Below are 24001 nucleotides of genomic sequence, written 5' to 3' on the forward strand. Positions count from 1 at the left end.
TTATTTTTTAGTTTAATCGTTAATATCAAGCTATTAAGTATATCATGTTCTAGGTTTGATAAATTACAGTCCGAGATAAATCGTCTGTGTCATTATTGGTATTGGCCGCAGTAGCGGTTTTTGCTACCCATTTGAGCTTTCTGAAGTACATTCCGTGGTGTGTGTGTGCATATCCGTGGTGTCTGTCTATCCTTTTCTGAGCGGAATGTGAATAGCTTTCTTCAGATTAACCGTGCTTACATCCCGAGCATAACGCTTTCAACTCCTTTCGATACTGATCATAGCGAAGTGCATAAATAATTGGGTTACAGGCTGAATTTAACATAGCCATGCTGAGAGCAAACCCATATAATAACCCACCGAATTCTATGTATGATCCTCCAAGATTCTGTTGTAGGAATAAGAACTGGTCCGCTGACCAGCAGATAACATAAACAGCAAACACTGTAATAAGCGTAGTTGTGACATTTCGCGTTTGTTTGGATGCAATGGATGCTCCGGATGTCAAGGTAGACGGCTTAGGGTTTCTCGATGGTATTTCTATTTTCTTCCAAAGTTGTCCACGTTTCTGTAAGGTAAATATGATGCGAGTAAAACAAAAGCCCATTATAATGCAAGGGATAAAGAACTCCCAAAAAAAGACAAGTAGCCCAATATATTTAGCTGTGCTTTTTCATACAAATAATAACATTTTCCGTCTTTGATGATCCTAGTTTCAACGATTGCATATGTGACTTGCACCAAAGGGCCAAATACCCACGCAAGCGCAGCAAGAATAAAACCTTTCGCTGCGAATAACTGTCAGCGTGCGAAATAGGGTGTAACACGGCATTGTACCGCTCCAGAGATATAGCCAGTAGATTAAATGTGGAAACCGCAAAAAAGAAATACATAATCATGTGACTTTTCCAGACGAGGCAATACAGATATCCCCAGAATGCATTAGTCGGTACTGCAAAAGGGAATATTTGTGTCAAAGTCAAGAGTACAAGAGCTAGTGATGCCAAAAGATCGACAATGGCTTGTGTAACAATAAGGATGTGAACATGCTGACGTTTAAACCGAGCGGTAACAAGGCACACTGTGAAGTTACCAATCAATCCAACCAGACCGATAATGATTTTTATAGATGCAAATATTTTCTCTCCTGTTGATTCAGGTTTTCCATCAAACTTTGTGCCAGATATCAGATCTTCTGTTGAGTTGGTTTGAGATTCCATGTCTTTAGTGTTTAGTAGTCTCAGTCTTTAGGTATTACAAACAAATATCGCGTTATGTTTCTTTAATGTGGCACACGTATGAATATATGGAACATTACATCAAATAATGCAACGTGCAGCTATAAATGTCATTTTATACCATAGGCCAATAAAATTCAAAAACTTCAGGCTGCTGCCGTTTGTCAGCGGGTAGATTTGTTGTACTCTCAATGCCAAGATAATTGCATACGAATGAATCTTAAATTCATATTCGGTCTAGCCTAGACTTAATTCGTGTCCCGCAATATACTGTTATATACTATTACCTTCGAGACCAGTGTTGGTTTTCTCAATTCTAGGTGCTCAATTTATAACACGACCGGTTGGTCTTGTCAGCATTTCCATTGCACTCTACCCTTTACATGGTTTTATCGATTTTGACCCAAACGCGCACATAATATTAACTTATAATTGGAAACACACGATTTATAAAACCCCAATAGCTTATTAAGTTATAGCATATTGGACATATAACCATAGCGAGTCAATGATAAAGATATGTTACTAAATGTCTTTTCATTTCGTGCTTTAATACATTTATTTGCAAAGGGCTGTCAAATGAATAATTATCATATTTATTTGAAGCAATCTTGTCTAAATCAAAGTTTACACCACACCAGAATGACGGTACTTGATATTCTACAGATGCTGACTTATATTCCAATCACTGGCGCTTATATATTTCTTCTTCATATCACATTTTGTTTCTTGGAAAAAAACCACTTCCACATTATTTTATTATGGGGACTGCATGACTGCATGTTCCTTACTATTTTGTGTACGCCTGTACACTACATACGTTGGCAAATGATCACTAATCTCTGATGTTACACTTTATCAGTCATGACCAAAGTCGTTCATGTTGCAGCACCTAACCCAGCAATTAATACAAAAAACGTTTTACAGAATACTTTACTCTGGTATATCTGCCTATGCATGTAATGTTTCCATTTGTAAATTGAAAAACATACTTTTTATGTGTTTTTTACCACAATTTTTACCCCAAAATGTCATTATTACAGAGGATATAACTTCCTCAAGGATCTTCCGCAGTAAATTTTAATCTTCTTCGTTACGTAGCTGTGGGTTTGCCCATATACTATAGACATAAATGCATGCTGTGACACTAAGGACGAACCTTCTATATGCTTTTATGAAAAATCCATCTCTGCCGGGATTTCAAATGATGAAACTCACACACCTGTTTACCCCGCATGACTGCTCATATCCATAAGTACCAGACTTGAGTCCTGTTTATCAGGGACAGTCTGTGTAGCTCAGTGGTAAGAGCGCTCGCCCGACAAGCTAGAGGTCTGGGGTTCGAGTCCCCGCACAGGCAGGTATGTCCGGAGTTTTTACTCTGGTATATCTGCCTATGCATGTAATGTTTCCATTTGTAAATTCATGTTTAATTGTGCTAGTGTGCGATGCGTAATTCTTCTTTCCCCTGTATATTGATATATTAAGAATACGATTAAGCATCATTGATTTGATCTCGTGCGCTAGTTTGTAATGTTTGAATGTTTCCATGTTCCAGTGTATGATGCGTAGGCATCTTCCCTTGTTTGTATGTTTTTCAACCTAAATAGCTGATGTCATATTGAAATATTTCACTTAATCCCATATCAAGAATTATTTAGAATTGTAAGCTCTATATCTGTGCCAAATTTGGTGTATTTCCTATCAAAGAATATAGGATTTCTCTAATATATTGCACAGTGTGGCTGGACGATGGTGATAAAGGATCCATGTGTTGATGCCTTTGCACTGAAAATTATACACATGCAGTTTTCGACCATTTTCAGTAATAGCAATGTCACGCCAAAACGAATCAAGCTATTTCCATGAAAGTCACAGAATAAGTAGGAGACATGAGTGGCATTGTATTGCATTTATTAAAATTAGATACACTGTTGACTATATATTTTTGATATTTTGTTCAAACACGGTATATATCATTCTGGGACACCCTGTATAACAGCTAGTGTATGCAACTTTTCAATAACATTTTAAAAACATGTGTAAAAACCTGATGCCAAGCATTCAAACATAATTTTATGTAAGTGTTGAAGAAATGTTGAAATAAACGTTTTCAAAACGTTTTCGTGATCTTTATATAATCCGATATTCAAATGTTGTTGAAACATTTTGTACACATTTATAACGGTTTGTTATGTGCCGTGCCGTGTGTGGCACATTTGTAATTTTTATGAACATCGGGAGTGGTTGTGGAGCTAAAAATGCGACTTTTTTGCTTATAATTTTAGAATCTTACATATCAGATAAGTCAAACCCAGCAAATACAAAACGTTTTCGACATAGGTTAGAAAAAGTTGCCAGAAAACAACTAACTTGAATATAATGTTTTATCAGTGTCGACGAAATATTTGGCGTGGTTTATAATAAGCTATGAGCAAGTTTAAGATTTGACATCTATATGACCTCAACTCTTTACTAAATAAGGTGCATTTGGGCACCAAATTTTGATCCTATTTTGTTTTAATATTATATAATTATATTAAAGCTTATTCTTCACGGGTTTCTCTCGCTTCTTGACTAACTATGGAAACTGTAGATAACAAATCAAAAAGCTATTTCAATTAATACGTTTTGAATGCTTTTATCGTTTCCTTACAATAATTTATTTATTTGACCATAATGGATTAAGACTGAATACATTATTTGATTTCATTCCCTGGATTTCATTCTCAGCTCTCCAGTAATGTTGTTTCACTTCATTTCCTGCATACCATTTTTTTCTCGGTAAATCCTATCCCACAATACTCCGTGCACGAGTTAGAATCCTGAGCATGATAGCCGAAATTCACAGGCGAATATGAGAAAAATACTGGCAAATGTAGCTTCTGCAATAGTGCATTGTGGCACATAAATCAAGGTTTATGTAGCGTAAATTGTCATAATGAATGTTGAGACTCAATTAAAGATATATCTATTCGTGTCAAGTTCGTATATATGCCTGACATGTTGACATGTCTACATCAGCTAGTTGATGATTATATTGTTCTTATAAATGCTTCACAATAGTTACTATCGAGTAAAGCTGTAACAGGTATGTACCAAAGTAAACGAGCTATTGAAGTAAACGTTGTTACTTAGTGCCTTAGTGCCTGTATTTTCCTTTATTCTTGTATTATTCCAGAATATAGAGACAGGTATCCGCCATACCAAAGTAACATACTACAATTATTTTGTTATTACCCAATTACTGAGAAGATCATCGACATCGACATGGAATCTGAAACCAACTCAACAGGCGATCTGAAATCTTTCGAAACATTTGATGTAGAACCTGAATCAACAGGAGAGAAAATATTTGCATCTATAAAAATCGTTATCGCCTTGGCTGGATTGATTGGTAACTTCACAGTGTGTCTCGTTACCGCCAGGTTGAAACGTCAAAATGTCCACATCTTAATTGTTACGCAAGCCATTACCGACCTTTTGGCATCACTCGCTCTTGTACTCTTGACTTTGACAGACATATTCCCTCTTGCAGTACCGACTAATGCATTCTGGGGATATCTGTATTGCTTCTTTTGGAAAAACGGCGTAGTTTTGTTTTCGCTTTTTGCGATATCCACATTCAATCTAGTGGCTATATCTCTGGAGAGATACAATGCCATATTACACCCTATTTCGCACGTTTACGAATTTTCGCGCCGGAAGGTTTTCGTCTTAGCTGCTCTTGCGTGGGTATTTGGCCCTATGATGGAGGTAACATTTGTAATCTTTGTTAATGTTGGCGTCGAAGACGGGAAATGTCTCTATTCTGATCAGTATGAAAAGACACGGACTGTTAAAGCAATCGGGTTACTGATCTTTTTCTGGGAGTACTTTATCCCTTGTATTATAATGGCCTTTTGTTTTACTCGCATTATATTTACCTTACAGAAACGCGAAAAACGCTGGAAGAAAATGGAAATGCCTACTGTATCTGCGACAACGACTCATTTTGCCACAAACACAGAAAATGTAAATGAAAAGGAAACTACCGGTAATGGTAGGCCTAAAGGGACCTCCTCGTCCGCAGCATCCATTGCATCCAAGCAAACGCGAAATGTCACCAGTACGCTTATTACAGTGTTTGCTGTTTATGTTATCTGTTGGTCGACGGAGAAATTCTTATTCTTACAATACAATCTTGGAGGATACATAGATTTCGGTGGGTTATTATATGGGTTTGCTGTCAGCATGGCTATGTTAAATTCAGCCTGTAACCCAATTATTTATGCCCTTCGCTATGATCAGTATCGAAAGGAATTGAAATTGGTTATTTTATGCGCGGGATGCAAACACAATCAACCTGTTGCAAGTTCTATACAGGAAACGGGCCAGATATGAGAGGCACAAACCACGGGCAAAGACGGGATGTACGCCCAAAAGCTCCACTAGGTAGGCTACTCCAACCCATCGATCCCGTGTGATGTTCTTAAAACCTGGCATACGTGTGAAGAGAGCTATTAGAGACTTTGCGAAATGAAGTTTGAAACCACAAACTTAAACGTCAAGAGGATTATAGAGGATTATGTATTCAAAACCACTCTGCCATTAAAGCCGCTTGAAGTAAAAGTTAACGCCAGAATCTATAGTGTGCCGTAAATATGATGAAAATACGTCATAATTTAGAACAATAGTTTGCATATTTCCTCATAGACTACATAATTGCCACTTATGTATTATCTAGAGTATGCACAAAAAGTAACTCAGCTGTTATAAATACGCCTATAGATTCAGAACAAATAATAGTTTTCACAATATTTCAACATAGAGAGAAGGATGATTTATTTACACGCATTTTGATACCCCATTCGTCAAATGGTGTTCAATATTATCAACACAGTAGTGCTTTTACAGAAAAATACCCGAATTTAAAAGTTGCAGTTTACAGCGATCAATGGTTATAATGCCAGCACTGTAAACACGTAAAGCCCGCCATTATCTTCGCGCTTAATTCAAATCAATACAAATAACTGCAACTTTTAAATTGGGGTATTTTTCTTTCAAAACACTACTGTATTGTCAATATTGAACAAAATTTGACAAATGGGGTATCAAAATGCGTGTAAATAAATCATCCTTCTTTTTATGTTGAAATATTGTGAAAACAAGTATTAGTTCTGAATCTATAGGCGTATATATAACAGCGGAGTTACTTTTTGTGCAGACTTTAGTTAATAGACCAATTATTGGAAATCTAATTTGGTTTGGGTAAAAAACATGCTACATGTTGCTGAAAATTAATGATTGAATTAGATCAAAATAATTTTTGTTCCAAACGTCACACTTCAACGCCAAGGGGATTAAGTTCCCGTAAAAATGACCTGGTTTTACTTGAGCCAGCAGTATACAATACTTCTTGAAGAGTAAAGCAGGTGCATAACTTTTTTATTTATAACATGTCATAGGTTGTGCCTGGTAAGAGAGGGGGTAGGGAGGAGGAGAGGGAGGGCATTGGAAGTGGAAAGTGAGGTGCTTTGCCGGTAGCCAAGGGGGGAGGGCAGCTCCCCCGTGGGACATCTTGTCTTCCTTCTTGACCCTCCCCTTTTGGATGCTGACCGCCGTGATATTTTACGCTTTTAGGCCTTTTGCTGCAATTTTAAGCCCATTTTTCATTGTTTTTGAAAAACGTTTCCCTTTGAGAATCGGCCCACGCCCTCCTAACAGAAAAACCCTGACAAAGTTACTGGGGAGGGGGAAACAGGAGTGCGAGTGGGTAATTATAGGAGGGTCAAGTTCGAGAGAGAGCTAGAGAACAAGTACAGATAAAGGGGAGAAGGAGGGGGAAATGTGGAGAAGGTGGGGAAGGGGAAACAGGAGGGGAGGGGAGAGAGGTTCAGAAGGAGGGAAATAAATAAAGAATATGTATTTCATTACGCTTTGCGTAGTAAATTGGAATATAAAATTGACAAAGCTGACGAGGCTTTATTAAATAATATATATAGGCCTATATAACTATCGTAAGAATATTAATTGAAACGTATAACTAGTTTCAAAATAATATGATAAGGAGATTAACGCTGGGTCCCGACATAATCCATGTTGAGTGGTATCGCGAGTTCATTCATGTTTACTTAAACGGAGCTCTTAAGGTAGAGTCTTTTGTCTTGAAGTGGGACTAATAACCACTTGACTATTTAAAACAAAAGAGAGACATTTTGATGTAGTCGGTTACTAGATCTTACACATGCCCTTCTTTTGAACGCACATTGATACACATGTCCAGAGTTTAAGCGACAATACGCTGTTGTTGCAGTAACCAGCCATACGTTCGCGTTGGAGTAAATTTGAGCAAGAAATCCAATCGATATTTCTGAAGTTGCCGTTCCAGTTAAAGTAAATTTTCAAACTTCAAGTCTCTATTGATTGAATATGTTCATTGACATACTTAAATCTTATTGACTTGTTTTTACATGACGAACAATTTGAGACCATTTTGGTTGAAATCGTAGTGCTTATACTTTTTGACCCCTGTGTGCCCCCAAAAACTGACCATATATATGATATATTTTGATATTTTTGACCATAATCAATGGATGGTATGTCGTAAGTAGGTCAAACTCTACTTTTCCTGAATCCTTGAAATAAGAGGAAAATTGCTCAGCTTTTAATTTGACATCTTTGTTGACTTTTGATCTTGAATAGTGCCGGGCGTTGGTATGGTAACATCTTGAATGTGTTATCATGGTTATAGGACCACCATAAAACGAAGCTAAAAAATTGGTTTGGTAGAGTCCTGATAATACGTAAAGCTCCCGTATATACGGGACATTATTTGATGAAAAAGTAAAGAAATTAATTATTTGTACAAAAACATTCAAATATATTCCAAATATTAGTATACATAATTGTGACCGTACAGCACGAATGAGCCGTAAATGTCCTAAATTGTATTATGAGTTACAGTCTGTGAGTGTAAAATGTGCATGAAGGTCGTATTCATAGGTACCTCAATTTGGCGCGACATGTATCTCTTTTAAACCAATCAATAATCCTATTGTTGAACAGGATAATAAGCTTCTACCTTAGATGTCTGTAGAATTCTTAATAGCCCTGGTCTTTGTTTGTTTTGGCTAAATCCTGTTCAACATGTTCAAGTGGTGGATTACAAAGCATTGTATTTTGTCTAGGTATGTATAACCAACAATTAACAATGAGAGGACATTCGTGAACCTCGTTGACTTGGGGATGATTTGAAATGACCGCCAATTATGACTGTTTGATATTTATTATCAGCAATGTGAAAAAACACACACATGTAGAAACGAAAAAGCTACCATTTTGTTAAAAGGAGCAAAGTTCAACAAACCATAACCCCGCTTCTGGATATCGTGTGAAGTCAAATGATATACCATTCTAAAGCTTATGATATTTGTAAAACACGAAATAAAACAAAATTGACCGGTTGAGGAATTTACGACTCATTCGTCGTGTACGGTCACAATTATAGTAACGTTAGCGTTTGGATGAGTGTGCAACCCATACAGTGTGCAATCAATACCTTCAAGATTGACCAATCAGGCACGTCGAGCTTGTTGTTGACAGACGACACACGAATGATCCCTAGCCTCGAATATTTAAACATTTGAGATTCATCATCGTTATAATAAGAGATTTGACCACCTTATTTCCAAAATCTTTATCGGCGCTCTGTTCCCAAACTAATTTTGTTACAGTCTGGTTTTTTTTTAATCACATTGTCTACAGAAAACTAGGCGCGGGTTTGTAGCGCAGCGGTTCTATCTTCGCTTTGCACCGCCTTTATCATGTTTATTTTGGGCGAAATAGACTGAAATTGAATTTTTTTTCCAGTAAAACAGCCACAAAATATGCTCGACAGCCCCTAAATTTTAATGATTCCGCCGCCACTGATCTTTCTTGAATGAGAAGCAGGACGTCCCTCAACTATAGTAACTCAGGGGAACTTTAACTGGGTCATGGGCACCAGGTCAACACATATTCTGGTCCCACTGTTGTGCTATATATAGTCCTGACTATACAAGCAATGAAGAAACGGTAAGGAATCTGCGACGTCGGCTAGAGAAGCTGGATATGGTCAGTGGCGTAGCTGCCGGGGGGCAGGGGGGGCAATTGCCCCCCTGGCAAAAATTGCCTATTTGGGGGCCCCCGCCCCCTAGTGCAAGGAAAAAGGAGGGAGAGAGAGGAAAAAAGAGAGGAGAGCCGGGGAGAGGGGCAGAGAGATGGGGAATCCATACGATATGCAATACCATGCGATTATTATCAATAAGCCTGGCAAAATTGTCTATTTGGGTCCCGCCCCCCCCCCAAGTGGGAAATTTGGTGGATTTGGGCCCCGCCCCATACAGTCTTGCCCCTCCTGGAAAAAATCCCAGCTACGCCGCTGGATATGGTTTGATCTGGGGCTCTTGACACCAGCTGAAGTACCTCCAGAGTGTGGAATTATACGTCACTCTAGTGAAGCACCTGACAAATGGTGCAATTCAGTCAGATGGAGGGTATTGATCATCGTCAGCGACACTACTGATCTATCCGGGTTTACCGCTATATTTGGTATCAATGAATAGTTACTGATCTATCGGGGTTTACCGCTATATTTGGTATAAATGAATAGTTATGGTCTCCTTTATTTGCATCCAGTGATACCAAAATAAGTACAGGCACTCCCCATATAATATCGCTATGACGTCATAATGTAAGTGCGCTCTAGTAACAACTCAATTGTACAATTTGCTCTTAGTCTTCGGGTCGAAAAATTTAAATAAATTCAAATTCTTATTCCGTGTCCCGAAACAAAAGGCTGATTGGATTTATCTAAAGATACATGTTATAAAATGAAGACATAGTGTAATATGAAATCAAGTATAAAGGCTTAATTGAAATAATCCATTAAAGTCAAACATCATTAACTTTATAGACAGCGATAAAAGCTTTCAAATTGTGTGTATTTCCAATATTTATAGGAAAATTACCATGTTAATCTTTCATACACTCGTAGATAGCGAGGACCAATCAGAGCAAACGTTAGAAAAATGTGAACCATGAATTGATTGTGTATAATGCTCGGACGTGTACTCCATGTTCTCAGACGCATTCATTTATCTTGTTGTTTGATGTACTTATATTTGCGCTTTTTTTTACTTATATTTGCTTGTATTTTCCCAATTTTTAGTGACAATTATGTTATAAAAAACAGCAAAAATCATTTTTTTCGCGTTAATGAAATAGATTAATAAACATGTATCACTTTGTAGAAAATGATGAATATCTTCCGTCATTTTTGTAAGGCTTGCACTTGAATATATGTGTTTAAAGAACATGATAATCTTAAGTGAGCGTCTTGAACTTCAACCGGGCGTTTTGAAATAAAATACTGACGAAATTCAAATATGTGCAGAACAAAAAAATGACAGCTGCCCTCATTCGTAAACACTCAGTTTACGGAACATAACACAGTATTGGCGCAGCGTAGACCAGTGGTGGAGGCAGTCTAAAGCAGATGACGTACTAGGCTCACTGACTTCTACAGAGTTCAATTGTCAATAGCCTTAGTCGGAGGTCCCTCGGCCCATAGTCTCAAACTATTATACAGGTCGGAACAAAATTGCCATGCGTGGCTGTTGAAGAACTAGTGGATTCGGACTACCATCATGACGATTTCTGCCATGAAGATATCGGGGTGATGACACTGTTCACTGATTGAAGTGTGATTTTCCGCTTTATGAAACGGTTTTAAATTTTATTTGCCATCCGACTGTTAACAATATTTAAAAACACCCTGTGTGTCAATGATAATATCAAATTCACAGCCTTCAAACACAATGGAAAGCCATTAGCAAAATATCTTTTATCATTGACTCGCTATAAAAGGTTCTATGTCCAATGTGTTACGGAACATTTTAGTATATTTTTATACCCGCACGCGAAGCATGGACGGGTATATTGCCATCCTTGGGTTTCATCTTCTCCTCCTCCTCCTCCTTCTCCTCCTCCATCAAACACATCATTCTGTCAAGGCTAGCGTTAAAACTACAATGGCCCTGGGGCCCATATATGGTACACTTATGGGCCCTACACCGTAGAAGTGCCTTTTGCCCATCTTGGCCCCAGAGGTCAAAGGTCACGGGCCCCAGGGGCCCAAATGTTAGAATACAAAGCAGGCCGTTTCTCATTAAATGAAGCAGCCTCAGGTCCTGAGTTGGAACACTGATAGCCCTAGGGGTACTCTATATTTACAAATATACAATAGCCCCATATGTTATATATTGTGGGCCCCAAGGGCCCAAATGTTAAAATATGGTGCAACAGATTGACAAGCCTAGCTCAAAAAGTACAAGATCACTAGGGCTCATAAGTGGCATATGTATGGGCCCTAAGTTGTAGATGTGCCTTTTGCCCATTTTGGCTCCAGATGTACAAGGCTAGGGGCCCCAGGGGCTCAAATGTTAAAACAAAGGGCCGGCCGTTTCTCAGCAAATAAAGTAGCTACAGGGTTCAGATTTAGTACACAGATAGGACTTTAGTATTATATTGTCATATGTATATATAAGTCCTATTGGTCACATAATATGGGCCCCAGGGCCCCAAACGCTAAAACATAGGGCCGGCCGTTACTCAGTAAATAAAGCAGCTACAATGCCCAGCTTGAGTGTACTGATAACACTTGAGAATTATACTTCAACATATGTAAATGAGCCCCATAAGTCAAATATTATGGGCCCCAGGGCCCCAAATGTTAAAACAAAGGGCCGGCCGTTTCTCATCAAATAAAGCAGCTTCAGGGCTCAGAGTTTGTACACAGAATGCACCTGAGAATTATATTGTTATATGTACATATGGGTCCCATATGTCACATAATATGGGCCCCATGGCCCCAAACGCTAAAACATAGGGCCGGCCGTTACTCAGTAAATAAAGCAGCTACAGTGCCCAGCTTGAGTCTACTGAGAGCACCAGAGAATTATACGTCAATATATGTTCACGAGCCTCATAAGTCAAATACTATGGGCCCAGGGCCCCAAATGTTAAAACAAAGGGCCGGTCGTTTCTCATCAAATTAAGCAGCTTCAGGCCTCAGAGTTTGTACACAGATTGCACCTGAGAATTATATTGTTACTAACACCCACCCCATACACGTAGGACTAAACAGATCCACGGAGAATAGTGTAATTATAATATAGATGAAATCAACGTTAAGGCTATTCCAGTTAAATTACATACCCATTGGCTGTTCCATTTAATTTACATACTCCCTCTGACATGGCCCAAAATAGGCTGTTCCGTTTAATTTACATACTCCCTCTGAAATGGCTGTTCCATTTAATTTACTTACTCCCTCTGGAATAGCATAGGGCCTGCACTTTGGCTCGACATTTGAAAGGGGCGTGAATTCATTTTTGGATACGCCCCTATTATAATTAGGTAATACTCACACACATTCCCTATTTGTATATACATGTTCCAAATGTAGTAAATCTGTCTGCTTTATCTGTATAGAGAGTATGCAATAAACCAACCGGAACCGTATAACAATTGAAATGGCAGCCATGCTGGAGGACAGTTCTAAGATGGGTTAAGATGACAGAGGGACAGGTCTCCAGATCGAATCCATAACCATTCATGCCTATCACCTGTTTTATTGCATTATCATGCGAATTCCCCTGTGTTACCTTATGGAGGACAGAATTTTATTTAAATGGGATGACTCTGTCATAAGTGACGTAGTATTGAATACCCTCTATTGTGCCGTTCTTAAGCAAATAGTTAAACACGATTTCATCAAACATTATAACAATAGCTCTTTTACAGTGTGCAATCATCCCGGGCAATAAATTGGGCAATAATAGAGGATGTGCGTGAAATTATTGATTGGCTCCATACAAAGGATTTGAACCGGTGTCCTTCACCGTAATCATGGCGCAATGCAGTGCATTCAATCAAACGTTGTCGTCAACCTATTTGATCGTATAGTGCATTTGTTATGTGGGTGAGACGAGCTGTCGCGGTAGATTGCAATAGCTTGTAATCATGGTTTTGTTGAATGAATTTGAGTACTCCGCCATATTTACAGTATGATACGTCATAATCTAGGTGATTATTTGCATTAGATGCCTTGAATCCGGGCCTTGAATACGCTGGCGAAGTTGTGTAATAATCGGATTAATGCTATAACAGTAGGTGAATAAGTTTTGAATATATTGCGTTGCAAAGCCCCATTCAGTGATCCCAGCGAAAGTGAAAAAAAAAATCAAATTGTTACTTTTATAAATTTTTTAATGAAAAAATTGGCAAAAACCCAAGAAAACGGCAGTATCGACGAAGTTGAAGCCCCATTCAAATACATATATCTGCCCCCAACAATCCCAAGCAATTGAATACATGAATACAAAAGCCACCTAAGTCCATGCGAAGTTATTTTGAGAGAAAAACCCGTGTATCATTTTAATTCCTTCAGTTAGATTTACCTGGTCAATATGGTAAGTTTTACGTGCAAATGAGTGGATTAACCTGTATTAGGCATGACGATTAGCATTTCAGGGACTTCGTGGGGTTCATTTTAGATTTTGGACTTAGGTGGGTTTTTGAATCATATACAAAGACAACAATGTTAGAATGAGATTACCACTAGTAAGATAATACAAAATAAAGCACACAGGTATGTATAATGTTGATAAGCATTCTGCCATGTAATATAAACCACACACTTTCCTTTATTAAACCCATTTTTTGTTCAAAAGTCATTCTCTAGCAATGAATGTGTTACAAGTGGACTTTTATACATACTGGATTTCAATCAATGTGTTACAAGATCCAAATCATGGAAATGGGTGATTCTTTCATACATGCTATTTTTCACATGCCCAATAGACACAGAGAATGAATTTGAGTTGTTCTTTCATGCATATGACAGGCCTATGTATAGCACTGCCGTTCTCTTGTCACAAGATCGGTGGAGCGACGTGGGGGGTAGGTGTGTATTTCTCGGTATTCAATTGTCTGAAACTGCTCTTCGGATGATGTATTATAAGAACTCAGTCGTCAAATGATGATAGTCATATAATGACCAAAAGATTATTACTGACTATATCATTGAAGACTGAGTTCCGCAGTCTAGTACAAAATCTGAATTTTGATGATTTTTACGATCGCCCGGATGAAAAAATCACTGAATGGGCCGTTAGTACCATCCTCTCCTTACCCTGGCAATATGAATCAAAGAAAAATAAAGAAAAAAAAATTAAATAAAACAAGAAAAAAAAAAAAGACAAAAAAAGAAACAATAAAAGAAAAACAAATATGAAAAGTTCGAACAACATTTGGTTTATAAAGTTAATGTGACCGTGATGAGGCTCGAACTCACCACCTTCCGATTTAAAGTTCGAAGCGCTCGTGTACCAAATTCTGATGCCTTACCAAGTGAGCTAGATGCTCCTGAGATACGAAATAAAAATAAAATAATACACTGTATACCTGCTTGTGTCGGTAATTGATTTGCTCTAATTCCATAATGGTACAGTGCAACAGAGCAAAAATGCCCAAAATTTAAAACCTATATAATTTATGAACAATATACACTACACATAAAAATACTAATACGGAATTTCAACATAAGAATCCAAACAATTAGGTACCAACATGCACAGCTTTGTCCTTATATCATTTTTGGGTTTTTAACAAAATGTTATCAAACCTCTACTGTGATTGGCAGCTGCACAAGGCATCTCTTTGAGCGTGTTTATAGTGGGAGCAGATGTGCGGTACATTGCGGTACAATTTCTACCCGGTTAGAGATTATCCGGATATTTGCCCACTATAAACACTAGCAGTATATGTATGTATGGTACATCGATATCCTTCTCAACCGAAGGATATTGTGGCGAGATATTCCCACTATAAACACACCAGTATAAATTGTGCGCGGTATTACCGGAAGTAGGAGCTTTTTCATGATGCGTAGTATGCTCGCAAGACATTCGGAACGATTCTCACCCCCAAGAGTTAAGCTACATGTTCACCGCCATGATCATATTGTTGAATAGGCTGTTTATAGCTCGCGCCACAATATTTACACAATCCCCGTGTGACCTCGGGGTCATTGCAAATGTACGATAATGTTAGTTGGTATATAATTTGTGCGGTAACTGTGTCTCACTATAAACAGCAAGGGTATCGGTATATATGCAAGGATTATCGTATACGGTATACTCAGAATGCGGTATATTCACTATAAACACGCTGTTTGATAGCTGATAATGGCCATCCATTCAGCAAGTGGCTACTAACTGACCTTGACAGGCTTGAAAGAGCACTGTCATCTGCTACAAAACCATCACACTCTAGGACCTGGTCACTCCATAATGCAGAGAGCACAGTACTTTGACAATGGAGTGAAATTATTGATTAGGTGCGGATTTTAAAAGTACAGCTCCTATCATGCCTATGCGTGTATAGCAAAAAATTGCACTAGAATGTTTGGAATCATGTAACTAAAATACTAAATGCATTCTGCAAAATGTGCTCTGACCAATATATAAAGCATTTCATTAGCTTTAATTTGACATATTGTTTGACATGTTTGGAATTATGGTAAATCATTAAATAACATATTTATTAATTAATCAATTATGTCAATTAATTAAAAATTTAATGCAAATATGCATATTTTCTCTGACAGAATTGTAGGATTTCACAAGAGCCATCTTTCTTGTAAGTTTGATTCTTATAACATACCGGTATCGTATTGCGTCCCGTTATAGTTGCAGAAAAAAAAATACGCGTGCAGGACACACATACGCACCCCCCACACACACACCCAGAGGATCGTACCGTTTTACAATCGTATAACATTCATTGGCGCTAGTAGTAAATTCCAATTTTCTTTGCTTTACCTCACTTGTTAGGCTCAAAAATTAAAAGGGGACATATCTGACAGTAAAAGCTTACATTTTATGGAAATTATGTTTAACTATTTGCTTAAACAGCACAAAACAGATAAAGCAGACAAATTTACTATACATATGCCTATACATGTATGGTATGCCAGGGACTGTGTTGAAGGGACTGGAAACGGCTTCCACCCATTGTCCCATGCGGGTTGTTGGTTTACAAATTATCCTCAGTTGAGCAAGCATGAATAATACGTTCGTAGTCCGAATAATCAGTCCCAGAACAAGTGGCGTAGCGTGGGTCATCTGATTGGGGGCACCGACCATGATTGAGGGGGGGGGGAGCGCACCGGGTCTGATTGGGGGGGGCACAAGCCGTTTTTGGCAATTTTCCTATGGGGTTTTTAAAATGTTGCAATCGATTGGGGGTGCGGGCACGTGACCCCCCCCCCCTCATGCCCCTATGACGCTACGTCACTGCCCAGAACAAAATATAAATTTCTGACATGATCGTGCTCTGGGTCTGAACTGTTTCCGTTTGAAATCTTGATGGCAAATTGGACAAAAGAAGCACATGGTTCTACTTGACAGCTTTTTAATCCCTGTTACCATGGTTACGTGAATCACGCTATTGTGGACCATCCTTCTGATACTTGAATGTTTGGACAATTGGAACGGTCTTTTGTCTACCTCTCTATTTCTAAATAGATGAGGAGGTCAAAATTGTCATCCTCGCCGAATAGGAAAGTCAGTGTAATAGTACGGCACTACGTTGATCGATACCCTGGTACGAACCCAAGCACAGTTACAACACCGCGTGTGGCTTGTCTTCCCGGGCTTGTCTTGATCAAAATCAGTAGGAACAGCAAGCGTACGGTGTACACATTCCAGAAAAATGTAAATTTGTTATAGCATTCTTAGTAGAGGACCAGCCTGTAGACTCCGTGACTAAATCATAGAACAAAAGTTTGAGAGTCATTTTGGGATCTTTGATTGATTGTGAATAAATTTAGCTTGGGCTCACCTCCTGAAACTTCCGGGCATTCCGGGGAGGGGTCAATCAAGGTCACATGGGGGTCAAATTTTCAGAGTGCTCCAACTATGCCAAGTAATATATCAAAATACTCGTATGGTCATGAGGATTCCCAAAATGTATAGTTTGTTATACGTCAGACCTTTCTAGAGGGCGCTTTGATGATAAATTTCCAAAGGTCAACGACCTTTTTGAATTCTGACCATGAGTTAAGGGATCTAAAATGAGCGTGTATTGTTTTTCGACAGTATTTTTTGTGGACATGAGAGCACCTCGGACCTATCGAATTGCATTCTGAATACGAAGCATGTCTTTCTGATATCAAATAATTTTCATTTTATGACAAATTATAAAAATTTGATATTTTTCAAATTTTTGATATATAACAGTCCTCGAAGTAAATTATATAAATCTAATGATATATTCTTAAAGTGCATGTAGCAGGGAGGAAAAGCCGACGGTCAATTGAAAATTTTGACCTTTCATATTGAAGATATGGATTTTTCCCCAAAAAGACCAAATTTTTGTTGGTGTTTTGGGAAAAAAATCAATCAAAAATTCAATACGAAAGGTCAAAATTTTCAATTGATCGTCGGCTTTTCATCCCACCTACATACACTTTAAGTATAAATCATCAGATTTATAAAGTTTACTTCAAGAACTGTTAAATATCAAAAATATCAATTTTTAATGATTTGCCATAAAATGTGTATTAAATTGCGAATTTCAAAAATCAAAATTATTTGATATCAGAATGACATTCTTCGTATTCAGAATGCAATTCGATATGTCTGATGTGCTCTAATGTCCCAAAATAAATACTGTCCAAACGTTCATACCCCAGCCCTTAACAACGTCTGATTTTGGTAATTTTGGTGTCTAATTATATGTTTTCTTGCATGAGAAATACAACTAAGCAAATTAAAAAACTAATCAAGGAACCGATGACCCTCTTTTGCAACAGGGCTGCTAAAAACATCCATATTGTAATTATTAGGTTATTGGTTTCATGTACAGTTTTTTAAGTTGCGTAGTTGTATTTCTCATGCAAGAAAACATAATTAGATACCAAAATCACCATCGTTACACAGAAATTATGTTCTACAAAGGATAGACATTTTACACAATAGGGTGCTTGCACGGAAGATCATAAGTTCAAATCATCCTCCAGACACGCTCCAGAAGACATATGCAAATGCATGGAGTACAATACCAATCACCTGTAAACTGGTATAGATCAAAGTAAATCTTTGTACTCCATGCATTAGCATATCTTATGGAGCTTGTCTGGAGGATGATTTGAACTAATGACCATTCGTGCAAGCACTCTATTTGACGTAACTTTAGAAATATTTGAATAGGGCAACATGAGTAAATAATAAGAAAACAAACATCACGCCCTCGATGCAACTCGCATGTAATCGAAGGCAATAAAAGATAACCTGATAACAATAGCTTGACAATAGATATCTATAATCCGTTTCGAGTCCCTTCATACACAGTCCCTGGTCCAATGCATATACTGTGTGTATTGTTCCCGGGTATTGTCAATGCAGTCAAGCAAACATTTTGAAAAGGCTATAGTGTATCACAGACATGTATTGAATGGCCAGTCATACAGGAATTAATCAACTTGCAGTGACTGGTTCCTTTGTTACCACATGTCAGTCATCTATTGGTTTTTTGACCATCGTATCACAGTGATGGCCAATCACAGGCGAAGTAATCAAATAGCAGTGACTGTTGCCTTTGTTACCACATGTCAGTCATCTTGTGATTATTGGACCATGTAAACCTGCAAAAAACGAGCCAAAGTGCAGGCCCTATGTTTTCCCCTAATCATATTGAATAGCCTCACTGTGAATAAGAGAGACTGACAACAGCAACCTATGGAGAGTAAGAGAGACGCCTCCACTGAGAGGGGACTTTTTACAATTTCTTTTTTTTAAAGTGCTACAAGAGTGCAACCTACATTAAATTAAAGCTTGTGACTTGGACTTTCACTTTTTACACATTTTCCGTCCAATTGGGCGACTTTTTATAATATCTTTATTTTAAGTCCTCAGCAAATAAGGACTGTAAGTTTGGGTACACCTATAACATGCGGGTAAGCCGTATTTGTGTACAAATATATAGCCTTCTAGTTACGGTTTTCTAATTGTGCTTCCAATAATATGTGTTTGTTTGGGTCAAACTCGGTAGAACTATTTGAAAATTGTAAATACAAGTGATGACAAAAAACTAGTCTCTGGTAAATTTAAGCACATTATATATACCATAGTAAAATAAGCTATTAATGTATATGTTGTTATTTGTGCCTACATGCCTTTACAATTATTTAATCTGCCTTGTTTTAAACTAATTTGATTGTTTTGCAAATTACCTTCCTCCGTTTTTCCATTATATTTTGTAATGTTATGTTCCATAAACTATAAATAAATATAATGGGATTTTTGTTTTAATACCTAAATACTGCGAAGGTAATCAACACAGACATGGAATCTCATACTAACTTAACAGAAGATCTGAAATCTTTCGAAACATTTGATGTAGAACCTGAATCAATAGGAGAGAAAATATTTGCATCTATAAAAACCATTATCGGTTTGGTTGGAGTGGTTGGTAACTTCACAGTGTGCCTCATTACCGCTCGGTTTAAGCGTCAACATTTTCACATCCTTATCGTGACGCAAGCCATTGTCGACCTTTTGGCATCACTCGCTCTTGTACTCTTGACTTTGACAGAAATATTACCTTTTGTAGTACCGACTAATGCATTCTGGGGATATCTGTATTGCTTCTTTTGGGAAAACGGCGTAGTTTTGTTTTCGCTTTTTGCGGTATCCACATTCAATCTACTGGCAATTTCTCTGGAGAGGTACAATGCTGTGTTACACCCTATTTCGCACTCTGACAACTTTTCGCGCCGGAAGGTTTTCGTCCTTGCTGCTCTTTCGTGGGTATTTGGCCCAATAATGGAAGTCGCATCTGCAATCTTTGAAAATGGAAGCGTCAAAGACGGACAATGTGCCTACCCTTTTTGGAATGAAAACACACAGACATTTAAATCCGTACGTGGGGTACTGGTATTTTTCTGGGAGTTGTTTATCCCTTGTATTATAATGGCCTTTTGTTTTACTCGCATTATATTTACCTTACAGAAACGCGGACAGCGCTGGAGGAAAATGGAAATGTTTACTGTATCTGCGGGAACGACAGATCTTGCCACAAACACGGGGAATTTAAATGAAAAAAGAACTATCTGTAATGGTAGGTCTAAAGTAACTTCCTCATCCGCAGCCTACATCGCATCCAAACAAACACACAATGTCACCACTACGCTCATTACAGTGTTTGCTGTTTATGTTATCTGTTGGTCAACGGAACATTTCTTATTCTTACAATATAATCTTGGAGGATACATAGATTTCAATGGGTTATTATATGGGTTTGCTCTCTGCATGGCTATGTTAAATTCAGCATGTAACCCAATTATTTATGCCCTTCGCTATGATCAGTATAGAAAGGAGTTGAAATTGATTATATTATGCGCGGGATGCAAACACAATCAACTTGTTGAAAGTTCTGTATAGGCAACGGGCCAGATAGGCACGCACTATGGTAGGGCTGTTCTCGACAAGGCTGTCGACAAAGCAATAGACCTTTTGAAACTGAGTCATTCCGATAAAACCCGAAGCATGTAATAATTTCCCCTATCGCGCGCGCATAAAAGTACCTCTTCAGCATCATGTACAGTGCGAAGTTCAAATGTATAACAGGCATCATAAACTACGATGAACTTTCGATGGTCAATTATGGATGAGAGAGGTACTTTTGCCAAGGATACTCAAAGTGCAATCAAGCGTGTGGTGGTATGTCTAGTGGAAGAGACTGACCTGTGGAAGAGGTGATTCATAAAAACGTTTTGTAAAAAGTTAACTGACGAAAAATGACGAACATTTGATCATTTCTTTTCATTAATATCTTATTGTAAAAAACAAGTAACTGGGGTGTTACCTCAATATGCTATGAAAATATTTAAACCGATGACCACATGTTCACATTAGCTTAATATGCTGTGTTTTCGCGCAAAAGGGTACTTTTCTTGCCCACCAGTTTTGGTGCAATTTGACCCTGATTTTCCGAACTTTTCCGATCTTGATATGAAATGGTCTATTTTCCAGATTGTCGGCAATCATGGACTACTTATCGACAAAAAATAATCATTAAAAAATAAGAAAAAGGCTGAAGATATGCTCAATATCGCCATTATTTACCATGAAATAACTGCATCAGTCTTCTATTTCATGCGTAAGTGGTGCAGGTTATCTTTCCATTAAATATTCCAATAAAATAATTATTTTGATATGATGCGTATATGTGAGTGGACACGTCGAATGAGCCGTAAACTCGGCAAACTGCATTCTGAGTTATAGTGTAAAATGTATGTGACGGTCGTATTCATAGGTATCTCAATTCGTTGCGACAAGTGTCTGATCAACCACCGTTTAAACCAATCAATAATCCTATTGCTAAAGAGGATAATAAGCTTCTATCTATTTATATAGAATAATTCTTAACTTTGTTTGCTTTGGCTAAATCCTGTTCAAGTGGTAGATAACAAAGCATTGCATTTTGTCTAGGTATGTATAACCAACAATTAGCAATGAGAGGACATTCCTGGAGCTCGTTGACTTGGGGATGATTTGTAATGACCTCCAATTATGTCTGTTTGATATTTATTACCAGAAATGTGGAAAAAGAGTCACACGTAGAACCGAAAAAGGTATAATTTTGTTGAAGGAAAAAAGTTCAACAAACCATAAACCCGCTTCTGGATATCATTTGAAGTCAAATGATATACCATTTTAAAGCTTACGATATATATTTTCTAAACACGAAATAAAACAAAATTGACCGGGGCCGAATTTACGGCTGATTCGCCGTGTCCAATCACATATGTGCACATGGTAATATTTTGAGGTAAATAAACAATCACAAGCCGTCGATTTGTTTACTGATGAATGATCACAAGCCGTCTGGACCCGAGACTAGATTCGTAATAGAGGCCTTGCATGTGACGTATCATCCCGTAAATATGGCGGACTACTCAAATGCATTCAACAAAAGCATGATTGCCATCTACCGTGACAGTTCGTCTCACACACATAACCCTGCACTACGATCAAATAGGTTGATGACAACATTTGATTGAATGGACTGTATTCCGCCATAACTACGGTGAAAGACACCGGTTCAAATCCTTTGTTTGGAGCCAATCAATAATTTCATACAGGGCCTCTATTGATAAAGATGTATGAACTCCGACCTGCCGCGCTTGAATATGTAAACATTACAGATTCGTCGCCATTACAATGCTGGTAATTTGCAATTTGACAACTTTATTTCCGAAAGGTGTTTCCGCTCTGTTCTCTTTTGTTGACATTATTATATATATGAATTGAAAAAGTATACTCAATGCATTAAATTTTACGGATCCAATATGACAATGTGGGTAAAGCGGCGATCATGACAAAAATGTCTTTGCTCTGAAGAAAATATACCTCGCGCTCTGTAGTCAGCATAATACAATAGACCCCTTTATAGTTAACTGGTGTTCGTCCATATGCGAAAACAAGGATTGTCCAAGCTATTGCGTATAGACGAATCCAATTTTACGCATTCCTATACCTCAATGGCAGCCATTATCTGGGTCCCCGTCGGCTCTATCTCACCTAAAATGTGAAATGATGCGGCCTTGGAGGGTATTTTAAACTGCATTCTATCACCCGTGTTAATGTTACATGTAGACAAAAGAATGATGACAGTTTACAACACAAAAGAATCTAACATCGATTTTTAAGCGGGTTTAATCCAACCAATTGGGCACTCACAACACCTGTATGGTGCATGCGGGGACCCAAAAATGGCCGATCAAATCCTGACCATGACTTGGCTCGTTGGATTCGTCTATAGTTGCTACTCTACACGTAACGATAGTCCCAACATAGCTGATATGTTTAGTTTCTGTTTATTTCTGCAGTATAACAATTATTGTCCCAACACACAGTTGATTTCATACAGTTGCTTTACATCCCTCTCACCGCACTATATTACACGATTGCCCCCACTTAGCTGGTATTGTTGCTACGTCATTGTCTATCTACTGGTATAGGCCTAAAGATTGCTTAGACATAGCTGGTATTGTACGGTGTTGTTACGTCATTATCTATATACCGGTTTAACGATTGGCCCAACATAACTGGTCTTGTGCAGTGTTGCTACATTATCATGGTTATTATCTATCTATCTACCGGTATAATGATTACCCCAACATAGTTGGTTTTATACAGTATTGCTACGTCATTATTTATCTATCTGTATAACGATTGCCCAACATCGCTGGTTTTGTCAGTACAGTTGGTACGTCATTATTTACCGGTATAAAGATTGGCCCAACATAGCTGGTTTTATACAGTCTTTATATATCATTTTCTATTTACCGGTATAACGATTGCCCCAACAAAGCTTTTTTTTTGTACAGTGGTTGCTTACTACGACACTATCTATAATTATGATGATGCTTTTATTGCCCAAATATGGCGTATAGGCCTACATTCATTGTTTAAAATATTGTATCACTTAGATACTCCATCAATCATTTTTAATCCTTGTCTTTATATTTGAATAAATCATCTTGAATCTATCTACACATTAAAGAATGAATTTTGAGAAAACCTTCTGATAATTACAAACATTCGCTGAGCAGGAAGACCTTCCTTCTAAGCTTTTAATCCGATAAGCTGATTATTTATTTGTTTTCATGA

General features: G+C 37.9%; 2 protein-coding genes across 2 annotated transcripts; both read left to right on the forward strand.

Moving 5' to 3' along the window:
- Window positions 1–4508: 4508 nt before the first annotated feature.
- Window positions 4509–5621, forward strand: LOC140170504 (neuropeptide receptor npr-1-like). The gene has a single exon (XM_072193861.1). It carries the CDS (start codon window positions 4509–4511, stop codon window positions 5619–5621), a length of 1113 nt encoding a protein of 370 aa, XP_072049962.1.
- Window positions 5622–19669: 14048 nt separating this feature from the next.
- On the forward strand, window positions 19670–20814 carry LOC140170506 (rhodopsin, GQ-coupled-like). Its single transcript, XM_072193862.1, has one exon. It carries the CDS (start codon window positions 19670–19672, stop codon window positions 20765–20767), a length of 1098 nt encoding a protein of 365 aa, XP_072049963.1. The 3' UTR covers window positions 20768–20814.
- The last annotated feature ends 3187 nt before the right edge of the window (window positions 20815–24001 follow it).

Source organism: Amphiura filiformis, chromosome 14 (assembly GCF_039555335.1).
Source record: "Amphiura filiformis chromosome 14, Afil_fr2py, whole genome shotgun sequence".
NCBI lineage: Eukaryota > Metazoa > Echinodermata > Ophiuroidea > Amphilepidida > Amphiuridae > Amphiura > Amphiura filiformis.